Here is an 18,713-nt window from a genome sequence, read left to right as displayed (position 1 = left end):
CATAAGCAAGGAATCTGAGACCACCTGTCAGTGATGCCTAACGTGGCCTTTGAACAAAGCAGGCTTGCTGTCCCTGTAAATCCTTACATGCTTTTTTCCGCCCATCTTAGTCCTGCTTGGAATCAGCTGCCTTTCACTTTTTTAAACTGATTTTGGCCAAGTATTAGGTTTGATAGTGCTAACAACAGTAGTGTGAAATCCAAGGCATTTTGGCCTCAAAGCCCAAATTCTGTTCTTCTTCAGGCTTGTTTGTGGGGAGGGAGGAAAATTATCTATGAGAATTTTAGCCAGAGGAGGAAGGAGAAAGGGGAAAAAAAGTAAAGGAAAATGTATCTGCTTGTATTTGCAGCCACACTAAAATTCAGATATGTTGAGAATTTAGCATTTAGCAAGATTGAAATAACTATTGGAAAAGGCATCCTAGTTAGGTTTGGTTTCCTGAGCTGCCAGACCACTTGAGATTAACCTATCTTCCTAGGGCCTTTGCCAAAAATTAAATATAATCTTGCCTTCATGGCTTTTTGGTCACATACACTGTCTAGCGGAGGATGGATGTTCTGAACCTTCAGGTCCCTTCCAGAGGAAGCACATTTAAGTAATTAGAGCACCAGACCAGACGTGATGGATATAAGATCTACTCCTGGCTTTGCTGCTGTTTTAAAACATTCACTTTTCTTCTGCAGTCTCAGTATCGATTCTCTTTTCTCACACTGTTAGTTATCTGCTGTCAGCTCTCCACTTACGGTATGCTCAGCTACACCTGTCCTTTTTCCCCATTACATTTTATAGGCCAGTGGTATAGATATTTGTGGTGTTTTACTGTAAATTCTTGGTATTTGTTCATTCCAGAGATTGCAGGTTTTGAGCATTCATACCAGACAGACTGTGATTTAGGAGTGCATAGTGGCTGAGTTTATATGTTTGTGAGCTTTGTGAATGCCTCTGAAAGTCATTTGTAGAATCAAAATAACCCAACATCTGATCATATCATGGTATTTTTAGTTTCTGAATAGAGCAAATCTTTCCTTTTGAGATGGCTTTCTATCAGTGGATGTCAAAGTATTTTAGAAACCAAATTGGTGTAATTAGTGATGTAATCTGATAGAGAGAGAAATTTTATCTTCAGGCTGTGTGTGAGAGAATGGACACAGAGATGTGAAGTGCTTTACCAGCATCTGACAGCAGGTCAGCTTGAGCCCAGGAGTGATTGTGGATGTGCCAGATGTCCCAGGCCCACGCTATAGTCATCAAATTCCACTTTTCCAACACAGCACTTCCAACCTTTCAATATATATATTAAAGAGGGCAGCAAAATCATTTAATCATTGCAATTTTATGTGCAGGTAATTGAAGTATTTCTGGTACTCTGTAAACATGGTGCTAGGTCAGGACTATGACTTGATTAAAATGCATTACTTGCAAACAGCAACAGTAAGGCTTTTAATGGCAACCACTATTAATATCCCTGGCTTTATTGATATTTATCCCCATACAGTTATTTTCAAGTATCTGGGCTGCCTGTAGAGCGCAAACCCTTTATACAGCTAATGTAGCTTGTCATGGATCCCGCCAGTCGAATTTCCTTCAAATAGTGCATTTCCAAGCAAGCACCGCAATTACTGGGAGCTCCTGGCACCCTCCCACCCAAAGCAGTGGTTGGTACTGGGTGCTGCTGGAGATGGGACACGGGTTTGGCGGACACATGGCTTTTGTCCAATGTTAGGGGCGTAGAATCGACATTCTTGTCGGTTTGGAGGCGACTTGCAGGCGGAGGTTGGAGCACTGCCCTGGATTATCGTTGCAGGTGACGGGTAAATTCCGGGGGGGAGTGAACCCTTTCACCCGCGGCTGCTGCGGAAACGTGGAGCACGTGCTCTGCAGCCCCCTGGCCCCCAGGTAAGGGAAAGGCTCCGCGCTGGGAACGAGGGAGGCGGTGCGGGCGCTGGGACGGAGGGAGAAGGTGCTTGGTGGGGCTCACAAGCCAAAGACTGATATGTCGCGGGCTGCCGTGCAGTCTGGCACTGCTCAGCTTGGTGGAGAAATGGGGAATAAAGCAGGACGCTCGCGCGGGCAGAGCTTGAATGTTGCACGGATGTAGCCTGTCAAGCAATTTCTTTCTTTGTGTAATTCATAATCTCCACCCCAGAAATGTATATTTGGAATGAGCAAGCCAAATGATATCAAGAAATGATAGCCCTGTTTTGCTAAGATGCTTATCCAGTGAAATACGGTAACAGGGTAAATTCCGCTCTGTTATCAGCTCCCAACACAACTTCTTGCATTGTGCAGTCAAAGTCTAAGCACAGCTAAAGGATTGTAGTCTGCCAGAAAGAAAGAAAGACTCTGAAATCAGCCTCTCCCCTTTAGACTTAAATCTAATTTAAGGCAGCTGTGTTTTCAATCTCCCTGACACTTCCATTATCATAAAACAGATTTCCAACCAGGTCTACATCACGGAACACGGGATTTTATTTATGGCTTTCTATTTTGGGGAAAATAGATTTATTCTTTCACAGCTTGAAACTAGGATTTTAAGGCAATAGATCAGGTGGAGCATAAATATCCTAGGTGCCGAGTTGTCCAGCTTGCATACATGTTAGTAATGGTACTACAGGAAGACTTATTTAAGCCTTTTTGAGGTGCTGAGCAATCCCAGCCCTCAACACTTATCTGAAATATTGTTTTCTTGACTATGCAGCAAATAAGTCTTGAAAGACTATTACTGATGTTCAAGTGAAGACACTGGAATAGCTGTTTCTCAACCTTACCAACATTTAAAACTCAGGTCAAGATATTTTGAGAGAATGGGATATTAGAAGTTGGGAGACACTCTTGTTAAGAGAGAGGAATCAATAATACCATCACTGCTATACTCAGACTTTCAGCAAACATGATCTTTGTGTTTTATGAAGACCTGTTCAAATTGTCCTGTCTATGGAAAGTCCCTGAGCCATCGCTACCAGAATGTCCTATTCACCAGACAAAACAGAGAAAGCTTGTGTGCATATTTTGGTATTTTTACATTGTACCGCCAGGGCCCAGCTGCACTTACAGAATTCTAATCTGCTGGAAATAATTTAAGTCTCTAAAATCAGCCATTTCCCCTTAAATTTGTTGCTTCCTATAGACCTACCTGTTTCTTTTACCTCTACTTATTTGGACACTCTGGTCCTCTAAAACATGCTTCAGAAACAAGTCTCCATGTGGTAAGCTAGAACTGACAGCACATCATCTCCATGTTAACTCCCCTTGTGCTGGGTCTTAGTCCCCCCATCTCCATCTCCCACCGCAGGGAAGCTGGTTCATGTTAACTGGGTAAGATCTCGTAACTCACTTCCATTGGTGGTAGGCGCCTCTTTCTCTCTTCGTGTGAACTGTGCTTTTGTCTATCAGTGCTTCAAAAATCGCTTGTTTTCCTTAATGCATCCCCCCCTCTTCCTCTCTAAAATTCATGTTGATATTTTTATTGCTTTTTAATGACTTCCCGGACTGATATCCATTGAAATGAATGTAGTTTACTCACATAGATTCTGCCCCATTCTTAAATCTTATCTTGGAAGCAGGAAGATTTTCTTGTTTCTGTGCCTTGTTCTTAGGTTGTTGTTTCTTTTAATGATGGCTGTTGAACGGTTAATTAGGTACATAGTTGAGCCCAAGAAAAAGCAAGCTGTGAGCGTGAAGCCTCCTTTCCTCCGACCAGACCTATCTGAGCGGCAGATCACCGTGAAGATCAGTGACAACGGGATCCAAGCCAACCTCAACCGCAGCAAGGTAATGTGGCCTCCACGCGCTGCCTTTCCAGGAGCAAGGCTTGAACCGTTACTAAGCCTGGAAATAACTTTCACCATTGAAAATTTCCTTGAGATAACGCATCTCTTGAAAAAAATCGTGGAATTCAAGTCCTTTTCTCACACGTCATCCTCTGAGAGTAACCCAGGATTGGCAGCGGGAGCTGCTGATCCAGCAGCAGTCCTCTTTGCAGTTCTATAATAGAACATCTTTGGGCATCTTTTGGAAGATGGTGTTATTCTTTGCAACAGTTAGTTACTCTCTGTCCCAAGGGTTTCCACCTTTTCGTGTTTAAATTAATTCTAATGAAGTTACCACATTGTGGGAACTCTTGTACCACCAGGTCAGCTGTCCGGCTTTGAGGAAGCTTCAAAGCTGCAGGACGGCCTGTGGTGCAGTGAAAAGAATATTGGCCCAGAAGTTGAGTTTTCCTCCTTCCCCCCGCCTTTTCTTTTTCTTTTTTCCATTTTTTCCTGGTATGAAATATAAGGATTTGTTTATTCATATAAAAAGCAGTGGATTCATGAGAAGCCACCTTGCAGAGTTTTCATGGGGGACTCTTTGGATAGTTACTTGCTGAGAGCTACCTGGAGAATTGCTGGAAAATGCCAGAAAACACCATTGTCTTAACTAGTATGATGCTGCTAATGTTCAGCAGGCCAAGTAAATAAGGATAGTGCATTTAAAATTATACTGGCTTGCTATGATAATGCTAATTTTATACATGACAGTCCTTATCTGCAGTGGATGCTGCATTGTGTTTGTCATCCCAGGTGTAGGTTATTCTTGTTCATTGGTACCCCCAGTGCTGTGACACATTGTTATCTAATGGGCTGTGGGTAACGATTGATTCTCTGCTCGTTTTCAGTCCAAAATTAGCCTGGAGGGTCTGGAGGATAAAAGTATGGACATGCAGCCGCCTCTCCCACCCAAAGGAGATCCAAGCAAGTACTCTGAGCTAACAGGGCAGCTGGGGGCCAGTGAAGGTACTGTTGCATGATCAGTTTTTATTTTTAATAATAAGAAAATATCTCAGCCTCTTTAATAAGCTCTCAGTAGTCTTTCAAAACAGTAATGGGATCTGGGTGAGGGGTTTGGTATTTACAGGAGTTCTGAGCTAGGAGAGTAAACAGCAGGAAAGGGAGAGAAAAGTCAACTTGCAGTGGCTCATTCAAGCCTTGGTTGGATATTTCATTTCATTTTTGCAAACTTTTAAAACACTTTTAAACCCCTTTTTTAAATTTTGATAAGTTATAAAATGGAAAATGTCAGTTTGAAGTAAAGGATCAAATGCTGGAATGAAATGCTTAGGCATTTCAAATGGAATTATTTCATTTATGAAAAGCTGAAATTAAAGCTTTGATACTATTAAAAAAAAGTCTCTATTTCTTTTCAGCCAAAGCTAGTAGCTGAATTCAACTCAATTTTCCTGCAATTTCGATTTTTGGCAAAATTACTACTCATCAACATATGTCACCCCACTTTATGTATTATACTTTGTTTCTCATATTCTTTAGGCTGATGCTCTGGCCTTACGCACTGTTATTCCTACATGGGGTCCCATTGATCTGGGTGGAATTCTGCAGAAAAGTACTGCAAGTTTTAATCTTTCCACAACAGAGCTCAGTTTGCAGAGCACCATGGATAATGGGGAATTAGGGATGACAGCCTGCTCTCCACACACTTTTAATAGAAACCCATTTTTTTTTCCCAGAAGGTGGCCTTTCGCCTAAGCTGATCAGCCCTCCTACGCCTGCCATGTACAAGTACCGACCGGCTTTCAGCAACAATCCCAAAGTCCACTATCATGCTGCACCTGAGCAGGTGAGCAAGCCACGGTAGCCTGGGATAATCTGATCTCAGCTAACGCTAAGCGACTTTGAGCTGAGGGTAAATTCACCTGGCTCTTGGGAATGTCAGAGTGCAAAAGCAAACATCACCACTCAGCTTGGGTAGGAAATAATGTGGATTTTCACTATGTTCCTTGTAAAAACATGTCTGCTTTCTCAGTGTTCCTCTGCGGAGCATGATATGTCTGTCTGGCGGTGCACAAGCGTGCGCTGTTGCTTTACCAGGGTCAGAACCTGATCCTGAGGTGCTGAGAGGTGTCAGCTCCCGTTCGCTTCTTCCGACACCGATGCCAGCTCCCATCCGCTTCAGCGGGAGCAGCGCACGCTGAGCGCTTTTCTGCATCAGGCTCTCAGGCAAGGGACAACGTGCTCAGTGATTCCTTAACATGTCAGCTTGCAAAACAGAAAGAGCTTTTAAGGCATCCCAAGAGATATTTTAGCTAAAATTAAAATTAATGGAAAATTCCATGTTTGACCTGCCTTAGCACCTTCTCAGAGCATCTGGGTAACATATTTAAAAACAAAACAAAACAAACAAAAACCCCAACACTTGGCATCATTTCCTCAAACAATCGGAGAGAGACTTTCTCTTGGCATGAACGTTCCCTATTTTCTCTTAGCTTAGACGTTTTGAAACTGTTTATACTGTTTCCTTTGGAAGCATAGTGCAAAACTAAGCCCACTGAAAACAGGCCTGTTTTTCTGCCTTTTTTATCATGAACTTGTTGCAAATAGTCCTTGGGCCCTCAGAGGCCTGAAAACAGCAGTTTGGAAATCACTGGTCTAACTTGTATGTTGGCAATACGCACGTAAATATTCGTGCGGCAGTGGCGATAGCCTTAAACACACATACCACAATGCAGTTTTCTTAAGATTAATTTTGTCAGCTTCTGCAACATCATTCCTGCAATAACAAGCCAGGAGGTGACATAATTAAGGGAAGGAAAATGTAGTGGAGATATGTAACTAACTGTTTCTAAGCAGCAGCACTGCAATGAGGCAGAATGTTCCTTAAATGATGAAGAAAACGTTGCTCGTGTCCTTTTCACTTTGAAAACACAGGCAGTGATAGACAGCAGAACCCCATCTAGCACCAAGTCCAGCTTTTAGTCTTACTGCAGTAATTACTTGTAAATCTTACTTTCTGGATCTGTCTAGTGAATGAAGAAAAGATTGGCTTATGAAGGGGAACGTGAGAATAAGAATGTGTTCACTGTATCCAAAAAGTTTAATATCCTATCATCTTCACTTTATTACGTGACAAATGGCTTCCCAGCCAATTCAAAATATTGCATTTGCAGGCACCAGCCAGTGCTTAACCTGCAATTTTGTGCAAGCAGCGCCGTGCACAGCAGATAGCATTTGGGGTCACGGCGCAGATGATAGCCACGGGAGGCAAGCTTTTTCACTCGTTCGGTACCTAGCTTTGGATGCAATATAGATAGAGGACAGGCTCTGACGAGGGCAGGCGATGGGGCAGCGCTGTGCGTTGGTCACGGCGTGCGGCGTCTCCCCTCTGCAGGCTGCTCCCCAAACCCCGCCTGGGACGATGGTGCTTCTGTGGTCTGGCTGGGGTAGGTACACTGAGCTCTGCCAGCTCATTCAGCTTCCTCGTAGTCAAGTGGGAATATTACAGAAATGAGTTCACTTGGCAAGCTGAGGACTGCAGATATTTGTCTGCCAAGCCATATCTAAGTATAGGGCACGGAGGGACAAAGAGTATCTGGTGTGAGGAGTATCGTGTTGTCTCTTCTGTATCAGCTCTTCAGCTTGTCAGCGTAACTGCTTCTGAGCTGTGAAAGCTGAAAGCAAAGGGAGAGCAGAGCACAAGGATGCATAGCCCAAATATACTTACAGGCGACGTCATTTCTCTCTCCTCCTCCTTCACAGGCTGTCACTTGGTCTCCTTTTTTCCGGAGAAGGCCAAATTTAGCACCACACTCTTGAAGATAGTGTGCTGGTTTGCACATTTCTCTAGTTTCTAGCTCAAACACAAAAACTTGAAGAAAAAGTTAGAATAAAACGTATTTTTGCCAGTTACGCTTTTTCGTAATTTGCCTCTTAAAAGAAATTAGATGAAGGACAAACTGCACTGATACTGTGTTTCTGATTAAGTGTGTGACCAATAATCCTCCTTTTGTGTGCAGTCAACAGAGCCAATTCATTGTGCATTATGGCAAACTCTTCCTTAAAAAACCCACAAAATCATTTGCTTAGCACTCAATGGCCTTTTAAGGGAACAAAACTGTAAGCAGTATTTCACAGAGTAAAAACAAAGTGAGGTCCTCCCTGCTTTCAACGCGTATAAATAAATTAGGTCTTATGTTTCTTTCTCCAATGTAGCCACTCTCTCCTACACAGGCAATAAAAGAGAGAAAATTGCTTAATTTTGTTGCCTAAACTCCAGTTTACAAAATTGGCTTCTGGCATAGGGAGCCTCTGCGCTTTAGTTAAGCTTAGATGCTTAATTTTGAAGACCTGTGGCCTGAAATTCAGAAGTAGTGAATATTCATAGCTCTGAGTAAAGTGGATAAGAGTGTGCAGGTCCCCAGTGTGTTGAACTGAAGCCTAAGGTATGTCTGACTCAGCACTCAAAGCCAAGCATCCCTCAAATCGAGAGCTCTTTGCAGAAAACCTCAAGCAAAATGCTTTCCGAGGGCAGTATTATCAGATTACAACCTGATTTACCTTGACAGTGTTACAGTTTAGAAGGCACTCTGGCACTCTGGTTTTGGTGTTCAATGTATTGATGTATTTATTATTGTCAATGTTATTTAGCGCTTAACACAAATAACTCCTCCTTGCTTCTGAGACACTTATCCATGGGCTCTTTTCTCACCATGCGCTCCCCATGGAGAGCAAACCCATGCATATATGTTACAGGCTCTTGTTTCTCATGTTCACCTCTGTTTCAGATCTCCATGCAGGATGGACACAGCCAAGGAGCTCTGATGGAAGAGGATGGCAGGAGCCTTGATTACCAGTCAGAACCAAGCCTGGACATCCCCAGCTACCGGAAGAGCTCCCTCCACAAGACCTATCAGTCTTCCCCACTCCAGATAGATTCCTTTGCCATCAATTCCCGATCCCTGAGCCTCAAATCTGCTGGCAGGAGAGGGACGGACAAAGTGCCCCTTCATCCAATAAAGTCTGAAGGGGCAGCTTCCACCCCGTACAAAAGCATCTTTTCCCCCAATTCCTTGTCAAACAGAAATGGGAGCCTGTCTTATGACAGCTTGCTAAACCCCATGTCGCCCTCGGGGAGGAAGTGCATCGCCCACTCTGCGGTCGGCTCGGTCGGGTACCACTCACCGTACTTATCTGCCAAAATGTGCCACCTGCGGGGGAGCGAGCTGCAACGCCAACCACCGCAGAGCTTCAGCCCAGTGCTGGGGGGCCCCGCTCCGCATCAGCGAGACCCCTCTCCAGTTCGCTATGACAACCTTTCAAAGACCATAATGGCATCCATCCAGGAGAGGAAAGAGATGGAAGAGAGGGAGAAACTCCTCCACTCGCACCCCGATTCAGTGTTTGCAGACTCAGGTGTCTATGACACCCCTAGCTCTTACAGCCTTCAGCAAGTCAGCACGCTCTCTGAAGACCCCCGCAGCATGGCGATGAGATACGGATCTAGAGACAATCTGATGGCTGCTACCAGTTTTAGCACAAGGAACCCTATACTGCAGTCCTCAGTGTCTTCACTCTCCAGTGCAATGACAAGAGCACCAAGGACTTCCACAACCTCTCTGCAAGCTGATTTAGCCAATAACAATGTCCAGTCCCATCAAGCACTACAGGGCAGGGTGAGCAACGGCTCCTACAAATCGCCGGGCCACCAGGTCCCATCGTCCCCCACAGGGATGCCTAGGTCCCCCTCTTACGGAGGCCCGAAGGCTGTCTCGTTCGTAAACACTGTGGAAATCACAGAGGTGCAGTCGGTGGGAGCACAAAGGTAGGCGTTGCTTTACGAGCCTTGTAGCAATGAATGCCGGCTTGCAAACGGGGGCAGAGCAGCTCTTCACAGGCAGGGCCAAGGTGACCTGTCTGCTGTAGGCCAGCGAGGGTAGGGGGTTTGCAGGTGCACTTTGGGTCTGTGAAGAACCTCACAGCAACCTCATCATGACTAAATTTTGCAGTGATCAATCAAGTTGTAAAATTCAGAGAGGTTTAATGCCTTAACTGAGCTGAATAATTATTTGCAAGGTGGGAGGCAGATTGCCTCCGTGTTGTGCACAGAAGGGTGTTTTGCCCGTTGTTGCTTGCAGAGTGAAGGGAGGCTGGATCCAGCCGTTGTGTGGATGGAGAGGCACAGCCAGGGTCACCGTACGTGCCACCGTAGCTGGCACTAAGGGGCCACAGGGCTGATGCACTCCTGCTAATTGTGCTTGGCACAGACAGCATTGTATTTAGCTGTGTTGAGCATCCCATAACACCAAACTGGTGATAGAAGTACAGGCCATCCCTTAAGGCCTCGCTGTCTCCTTCCTTTCTCTAAGAAAGGAGGGGATAGGAAGGATTTGCTGGGCTGAGAACCTGAGTAAGTGGTGTCGGAGCAGGATGTTCAGCCACAGCTTCTGCATGCGCTTATCTCACTCATCCTTTTGGGGAATGTAGGCCTTGACATGGAAAGTCAGAAAAGAGCCAAGTGATCCCGAAGTTTTCAAGTGAATTGTAGTTGTTAAAATGATTCTTCTACTGCTGGAAGAGCTAACGTTAAGCAGGCAGACATCCCATTTCCATCTTTGAACCTATTAAACTCACGAGCGTGTTTCAGCAAAATAAGGCCCGTGGCTTTTCTGTTGCCTTGTGCCTTCTTTGAGCCCTGCATGTGTCCGATGCTGCTGTGGTCTAGAAGGTTGCTGATACGCTAAGCTGTCTGCCTTCTCTTAGTCTTTGTTTCTTGCTTATGCTGTCAGCTTGTTGGTCCCACTGCTTTTACATAATAAGGTGTATGTTCAAAATGCAGAGCCTGCAAATTTACACCAGTTCAGCTCTCTGAAGTGCTGAAAAGTACAAAGTTTGGCAAAATTGGTAGAGCTATTTAAATACCCACAGACCCCATTTGATGTTAAAGAAAGCTGCAGACATTAGTTATCACTGAAGAGGGTGTTTACTGAAGGTCCTGAGGTCAAGTCAAGTGTCTAGATCAATAAATATACAGATTAATGAATTCAAAGTTTTTTACCTAGTGAGGCAAACCTGCCACAGGAGCTCTTGTAAATCTAGCCCAGTTTCTCTGTCAGCAACACTGCCAATGGCTTTCCCTTCTGCCCTCTCCCCTGACGCTCCCCAGCTCCTTTCTGTCTTGTTTCAGAAAGGAGACTATGGTCTTGAGGACAATTTCAGCATTGACTTAGGGCTTTTATAGCACTTTGGTGAGGCAGACGTACAGTTTGGTACAGTTGGCTGTGTACCCTGGTAGTAGGCGATAGGAAAGGAGATGATTTTAGGAGTCCATCTGGAGTATGGTCTCCAATTCAGGCATCCTGGAGGGCTTCCTGCCTCGACTCGGTTTGGGTCTGCTGTCGTGACGCCTTGGGCTTCATCTCTCGTGTCTTTCAGGGATGAGCAACACAGTTTTGGTTAACTGTGAATATTTAGCTGGAAAATTCTTTTTCTGAGTATTTTATTTCTGGTTGTAAGTAAAACGTGGTTTGGATTAAGGTTGGCAGTGGAGACAGTTAACCCCTCCTGCCTCCCCCAAATTCTTGTGCAATTAGTTTGGGTCAACAAAACGTTTAAGCAAGTGATTAAATAAACAGATACTACTGGGGTCTGATACACTTGTCTAAAGGTTAAACTGATTCTCTCATTACAGCGACCTTTCCTTAAGCGTATTGGCTTCAACCAGGTTACTCGTATGCTTGAATATTTTGCAACTTCGTGACTCAGGGTAACAGGAATAGTTGTTCATCCTGAATGAAGCTATTCTGCTACCACACTTTGGTCACTAATATTGTATCTTTTGATTTTTCTTTTGATGCAGGGATGACATGCAGTTGAAGACACCTCACAGTAAAATAAATGGACAGCCAAAAGGAATAACCAGGTTGGGTTCAACATCAAGTTCCCAGGGGACCCCCGTCAGCCCTGCTAGACACTCAAATGTTAAGAAGGTGTCTGGTGTTGGTGGAACAACCTATGAGATTTCAGTGTAAAATAAAATTCAAATAAAAATAAAGAGCCATCCACTCAGCCAGCCATGAAGCTAGGAGCACTGTGAGGACTCACATAACAACAAAGAAGGAGCAGCAGCAGCAGCCGGCCACTCTCCTTTCCTTGTTCTGGGTTTGTTTTGTTTTCATCCTTCTTGTTTGGCCAAAACCCAGCTGCAGCCTTATTCTTGTGGGAAGGAAGCTGTCCAGTCCATCAGACTCTTCCCGAACGGACAGGCGGGACCTGGCAACCACCGGCCACCACGACCACCGAGCGGATCTCTTTGGTGTGAGGGAGCGACAAAGCCATGGGGCATCCTCTCTGTCAGACCGACCTGTTGCGTGCCAGCCATGCTGTGAAAGAGTCTGCTTAATCTGGGATCATGCTATGTTTCCCTCACCCCTTCTCCCCCCTCCCCAATTCTGCCGGCCTGGAAGGAGGTTGGAAGAAGTCACAGGCTCGACTGCTGCTTTCCCGCAGACACGGAGACCCAGCTCCTGCGCAGCCTGCGCCGACGAGAACCGCCGCACGCCTGGGGCCAGCAACATCGTGCCGTGTTTGAAAGGGAGCAGGAGGAAATCCAGCAGCGGGCTGTCGCTGCCAGCCCAGCCTCCTGCGCGGCCCCGCGGACAAGGACCCCGACGCCAGTAAGGATCTTCCGTTCCCACCTCTTGCTCCCCTTGGGTTTCAAAGGCTTCTCTGACTCCGAAACAAAACCGAGCAGATAAGAAATGAAATGTTTGGATGGGAACATATTTGCAACAGCCATCAAGCTGCTTTTCCCTTGCACCCTCCTTATTACCTATTGGATTTAGGCAATAACGTCGTTTACTGCCTTGCCCCGGTGCCGTGTGTGTAATCCTGCCGCAAGGTTATCATGATCTGTTGAATTTACAGTGTGTGTAACTGAGCCAAGCATATGTCTAGAGGATATAAATTTGCTGTCTGCCTAATGACTAGCACATTCCCTCTGGTCTTCAATACTGTTAGGCAGAGGTGTTTTTTTCCCCCCTGAGGGAACAACTTTTTTTAAAAGAAATCAATCAAATCTATTTAACACGCTGAGGTTTCCCTTTCCTGTCTCCAGAAAGCTACATTTACTTTGTTGGATTTAAAGGCAACTATTATAAAAAACAAAAGAGAGCTACATAATTTTTGCCACAGATATCAGAACTCTGGTAAAGCGAATTTTGGAGCAAAGGTGTTTTTTACTTTTCTCCACACCCCATGTCTTTTTCCTTTCCAATTACCTACCACCTCAGAAGTCAATAGTACTGAGATCTGGACTGACAATAACCGGCCAGATCCTGTGTACAGTTAAGAACTTCCTGAACGACTGTTGCCAAAGTCAGTTAAAATGATTACTTATCACTGAGCCAGTTAGCATATGAAACCTCTGCTTCCCACCTGGTTCTCCTAGTGCACAGTTTTTACCAGAGAGCTAAATTCATCATTTTTCAGGATATTTGTTTCAAGGCGTTGAATCCTTTTCAGTCCTTGACTATAATGGAGAGATCTCCAGATGTTAGGTAGCAATTCAGAACGCGTTGGTAATACCTTACTTGTTTTCATGAGTGTTGAGATTAATTATACCAGAAGGCACATATCAACCTCAGTTTTTCCTGGTTAAAATTTACCTTTTGACGCGATAAATCTTGGCATCTGCTGCAATACCTGCTTGTTATGTCGCTTGTATATGACATCATTTTTGGAAAGGAAGGTTATAGACAACATAAGGAAGATAATCCTCTGTCTGCGTAATTCTCAGTACTGTCTGAAGGGAGAGACCCGGAGAGCAGTGCAGCTGAAACGGGCCAATAGTTATGACAGAGTCAACTTGAAATCAATGTGCATTTTATGGCCTTGGCATTTTTTAAATGCCTACTGTAGGGACATTGCAGCGCAGGGAAGCAATAGTCCTTCTATGCAGATCCATTCACTTGCATGTGGAATATTGTCTGTAGTTAGAGACCTGATAGGACCAGAAAGATGCTGGCAAACTTGATCAGGTACAGAGGGAGCAATATATATTAAAAGACTGGACAGGCTGGTTTATGAGATTTAAAGGGCTAAAAAGATGTCACTGGCTAAGCAATGAAGTGGAAAATGAGTATGACAATTTTACAAATATTTTAGTTAAAAGAAAAAAGCAAAGGAAAATCAAATGATTGTCACTGATTACAAATGGGCTACATTTAGAAAGGGGGGGAAATGTTGCACCTAGGAGGGGAAAGGGCAGTAGAATAGTCTTCCAAGGCAGAGTATTGGAGACTAACTATTTAGGGCAGTTGAACTATATTTGGGCAAATCATTAAAAATTTTTCAGCCAGAGGTAAGCTTGCAGGGGCAAGGGGCTAGACCAAATGGCCTTATAGTTTTCTTCCATCTTTAACTGTTATTAGTCTGCAATTCCACCCTGATGCTAACTCCTCAGGAAGGTGCAGTACTTCTTCAAGGACTGGAATTCACTCTGGTGCGTAGAGTAACACAAGACTTGCCTGTTTTAAAGTGTCATGTATGCCATCTGTAAGCCCTCCAAAAGAGGGGAGAGGTGACATACTGAATTTGGGCTAGTGATCTAGACAAGGGCACATTTTATCATGTATCTTTGAATGCGTGCATGAAATTCATGCAAGCAAGACTGAAAATTTGCACCAATGTAATATTTGAGATTTGCATCCCAGTGATGCTCCACTTTGATCTTTCTTTCTCCTGCAGTTATAAAAGAAAAAGCTACTGAAGAACTTGAAGGGCCAAAGAGCCTTTGAAGTTAACTACGTTAGTTCACAAGAGAAGAATTTCTCAGTAAGACTAAACACAGTACTGTGTGTATAAAGCACGAATATCCAGGGTTGTTTTGACATAGTTCACAAGGGGCAGGGGAGGAAGAAACGAGTGCACTGTGTCATTACAGGTTCAGAGATAAGAATTATATATTTTGTGAGTAGTTTTGCCCACAGTTGAAACACATCCAATATGGTAATAGGTTTACAATGGTACCAAAGTCTTTTTTTTTCCTTTGATTTTTGCATATAATTCAGTGCACATAGCCTAGAGTAAATTATTCAAACCTTCTGAAAGAATAATCTAAGCAGAGCTGTTAACAGGAGATTGCATGCGGCAAATCCGGCCTCATTTCCACCTCAGGCCCCAAACCTCCAGCTGGATCCTCATGAGCGTAAGTGTCTGCGTCCATCGCTCCCATCGCGGGCCTGGCGACTTGCTTATTGCTGCGAACTTTGGAGCAGAGTCTGGCCCATGATATAGTTCTTCAAGCAGTTTAGAAACAAGCAGCAAAGTTCTTTTTCTACCCAGAAAGTCTCAGTTGTTACAGACACTACAGGCCAAATCTTCAGCTGGTGTAAATTGGTGCGGCTCCGCCAAAGCTGGTTTAAGTGATGCTAATTTCCAGGAGGTGGGGATCAGGCATGAAAATCCAGTGCAAGTTAACACATCTTGTAAAGTAGCTTCTTTATTTTTGTCATGTTTATTTCATGTTTCGGAAGTCTTAAATCTTTTCAACGTGTTTTTATTTTTAGCTGTGGATTGTATTACTTATTTAAAAAACAGCAATAGTTTTTGTTTAGTTTATGCATCATTTTTCATTGCATATCGCATTTTATTAGCCGTTCATTGCCTGTTCATACACTCCCATTTAGCCTCCAGGTTTTCACTGTAGTACGATCTGCTTTGAAAAGTTGGAGCTCTGTATCTTTAGTTGTATAATATATTGAGTATTACGAAATTAAATGTACTTTACTACATGGGTGGGACAGAGAGGAAATATTTTTACTTGAAGCCTTAATATTTTCTTTTTTTACTACATTGTTGACCTCATAGGAAAGTCTGAATAGCAATGACTTTGGAACTCTGGGCCAAGTACTGCACTGATATACAACCAGCGTTTGGCCCCCTATGTCAAAACTGGATGCAGACATAATCCGAGGTGAACAAGGGAAAAAGCCTCAGGGTGGCATATTTTCCTGAAGATCGTTGATTCAATCTCAAAGATGTGTCTGTAAGCAAGTATATTAAAGAAGTCTTCAAGTCCTGAATCTTTAAGAAAGGTGATACCAGGAACTGCCCAAATATCTTACCTTTGCATTTTCTTTTTGAATTAAAAAACAGAACAAAACAAATGTAATTAGTTTGGTTAAAGTCAGCTCTAAGGGCTGCACAGAGCTATGTGCCAGTAGCCATGTGCAGCGAATGACCTGTGTTGTGTTGCTGTTCTAAAAATGCTAACCAAGTGTTACGTTTTGTCGACTTGGCCTGAGATAATCACCTCACGGGCGTTGTAATGGACATTTCTCAGATGATGCCTATTCTACTATAAGCCTAATGTGGAAATTGCAATGTGGTTTTCTTTGGACTGTATTTGTGGTCCGGACTATATATATATGTATATATATATGTATGTATGTGTGTGTGTATATATATACATATACATATATATATATTCAATTTCTTTTTTTCATGTGGGAAAGATGGGGTCAAGGTCACTGTCTCTCAGACAGCTTGGAAAGTTAATGTCGAGACGTTTTTATGGTCTGTATTTCACCTGTTCTGCCACCTTGAATTGTTGGAATGTATCCGTGCAGGCTTTGTGGAGCTCTGTCTGTAACCTTTTTTGTGGCTCTCGTAATACATATATATTTTTTAAACCTTTGAGTCACTTCAGTATTTGGTTTCCCTGACGCCTCGGATGCAGTCGTGTGTCGAGACGGTTCCTGATGTTCTGCCCCTTCTCGCTTCCCCTTGTGCAAAACCTGAACTGAAACAGCAGAGCAGGAGAGGCCAATTCCGGTGCAAAACCTGCAGGTGTCGAAACATAAGACGTGGTTGTATTTTAAGTCTCTTTTTCAGGGTGCTTTTGGTACAGTAGAAAATAAGTGGAGTCTGTAAAAGTGAGGTTACAAATTGTGAGCAGTGGCTTGCAATTGTGAGGCCACAGTAAGTGGTCCGGGGAAACACATTAAATGGTGTTTTCTATGGCATTTTTTATTAAAATCAGCAACCAAAGGAGAATGGTTCTGCAGGAAATTGTGGGGGTCAATAGGGATCCCATGGTCCAGCACAACCGGGAATTATCACAATGTTATATTGATATTTGTTGAAATGTGCTGTCCGGGATATCTGGGTTTATACATCCCAAAGATGTACGCTTTTCAGTCTGGCTGACTATCCTCACCTCCCCATTTGTTTCTAGTCTGTGGAAATATGTCCGTTTGATCTGTAAGGCTGGCTTATAGCTCACCCAGCTGCCAAACACTCCTGTCAGCAGCTGCTGCAGGATTTCAGAAGCCGTAATGCGCATATATATATACACTGAGCGAGGATTCATCCAGGCATGTGCATTATAAATGCCAGTCGTATCTGAGTGCTGTAGTGTCCTTACATGGCAGAGATTATCTTATATATTAAAAATGGCCAAAACTTTATCACCAGGACTCCACTGACATCAGCTAAATCAAACCAAATTATATAAGCTCATGGTCTGTTTCAGTACATTTTATTTAAAGACATCTTGTCTTACAGAGATCTTGGCTTTTCTCTCTCTAAGGAATGCATAAATTATCCAAGCTTATATTCATTTCTCCACATTGTTTTTATTTTTTTATTCTGCAGGGCAAGTTTCAGTTCACATTTTGGAACATAATAAGAAGAGTCAAAGGAAACTATTTATACAGGTGATCGTACCTGTAATGTAAAGAGAGGAGCAATCGTGTGATGAATGGGTTAGAATTACTGTCAAAATAGGTTTTGTTCATCTTGTCACAATAACGTGAATTTTCAAATAAGGCTTATTTCATAGCTGATATCTTGTAACCCTGAGACGTTTTTAAAATGTCTTGGTTAGACATTTCGAATTATATGAAGAAATACGATCTAATTCTACAGATTAAACACAGTCCTAGAGAAGTGATGGTACATTTTACAGTGCCTTTTATATACATATATGTACACATATTTATAATGCCTATATGTATATAATGTATACATAAGTGTGTACATATATTCAAGTAAAACTAGTTACAGGTGTCCTTTTCTGGTGTATTTTAAATGCAGCTGATGCGTTGATAGAAAAAACAGTTGTATCAGCAGCGAAATATGAAAACAAAAATACATACTAAAAAATAAGCAAATAAAGTAGACTGGAAGCAGCGTTTCTGCCAGCGGTTATGTCCAGGCTATAGAAGAGTGGTAGGTAGACCACTGTTTTAAGGGATATTCAGAGAGAAGGGAAGGCAGTGACAGAAGCTCGGAGGAAGCGTAGGGCTTGCAGACAGCTTTCCCTTCGCCCTGGTTCTGCACCTTCATTTCCATACCTCTACCTCCCATTGCCCCTTGTCTTAGGAATTTTCCCTGTTCTTAAGAACTTCCCTTGTCCCACAGCAGCTTCTCCTGGATGGGGAAGCGTCGGGACATGAGAGCACCCTGTGTCCAAGGCCGTGCAGGGGAGGGGCAGGAGGAGGGACGGGCTGGTTGGCTTGCAGAAGAGGGGAGAGCCTAGGTGAACCTTCAGAAATTGCTGCAAACAAGAGGCCTAGAGAAAGTCTCGGTCACAAGAATCCTTCAGCCTCACCGGCACTGACGATATTTCATTATTTGTTTCAAACGGGCAAACTGACTCCTTCCCCCAAATGTTTTTTTCCTCCCAATAGAGATACTCATGGTCCTAGCCAGATCCTGAACAAGGATTTGTGCAAAGTTTTAGAGAGTGGATCTTATCAAGACAGAGCGAAAAGTGGCTCCTGTGGAAGAGACACTCTCGTCTCACGGTTGTAAGGAAGATTATCAAGGCTAACTTTCGCCCTTGCATTTTTTTGTATTATGTAGCCATTCTGTTCTCCTTTTACATGTTCATCCCTTTGGTGGATTCTTCAGACAGTAACTTGGTCATTTATTTGCAAGGAA

At 43.5% G+C, this 18,713-nt stretch overlaps 1 protein-coding gene across 5 annotated transcripts in view; it reads left to right on the top strand.

Annotated features, from left to right (window-relative positions):
- The window catches only part of ZDHHC8 (zinc finger DHHC-type palmitoyltransferase 8), a 114,543-nt gene extending 98,084 nt beyond the window's left edge, over positions 1-16,459 (top strand). For 4 of the 5 annotated variants that reach the window (XM_064522109.1, XM_064522105.1, XM_064522108.1 and 1 more), the window contains 6 exons: positions 1,805-1,896; positions 3,639-3,771; positions 4,658-4,775; positions 5,504-5,613; positions 8,555-9,591; positions 11,626-16,459. In XM_064522109.1, the coding sequence (XP_064378179.1) occupies positions 1,805-1,896; positions 3,639-3,771; positions 4,658-4,775; positions 5,504-5,613; positions 8,555-9,591; positions 11,626-11,797 (1,662 nt within the window). In that variant the 3' untranslated portion in view covers positions 11,798-16,459. The remainder of the gene's footprint in view (positions 1-1,804; positions 1,897-3,638; positions 3,772-4,657; positions 4,776-5,503; positions 5,614-8,554; positions 9,592-11,625) is intronic. The other variant, XM_064522106.1, reaches the window with a different exon arrangement.
- Positions 16,460-18,713: the final 2,254 nt, after the last annotated feature.

The sequence above is a fragment of the Dromaius novaehollandiae genome, chromosome 17 (genome assembly GCF_036370855.1).
Source record: "Dromaius novaehollandiae isolate bDroNov1 chromosome 17, bDroNov1.hap1, whole genome shotgun sequence".
Lineage (NCBI taxonomy): Eukaryota > Metazoa > Chordata > Aves > Casuariiformes > Dromaiidae > Dromaius > Dromaius novaehollandiae.
The sequence above is the reverse complement of the archived record's forward strand: the minus strand, read 5'-3'. Positions and strand labels throughout refer to the sequence as shown.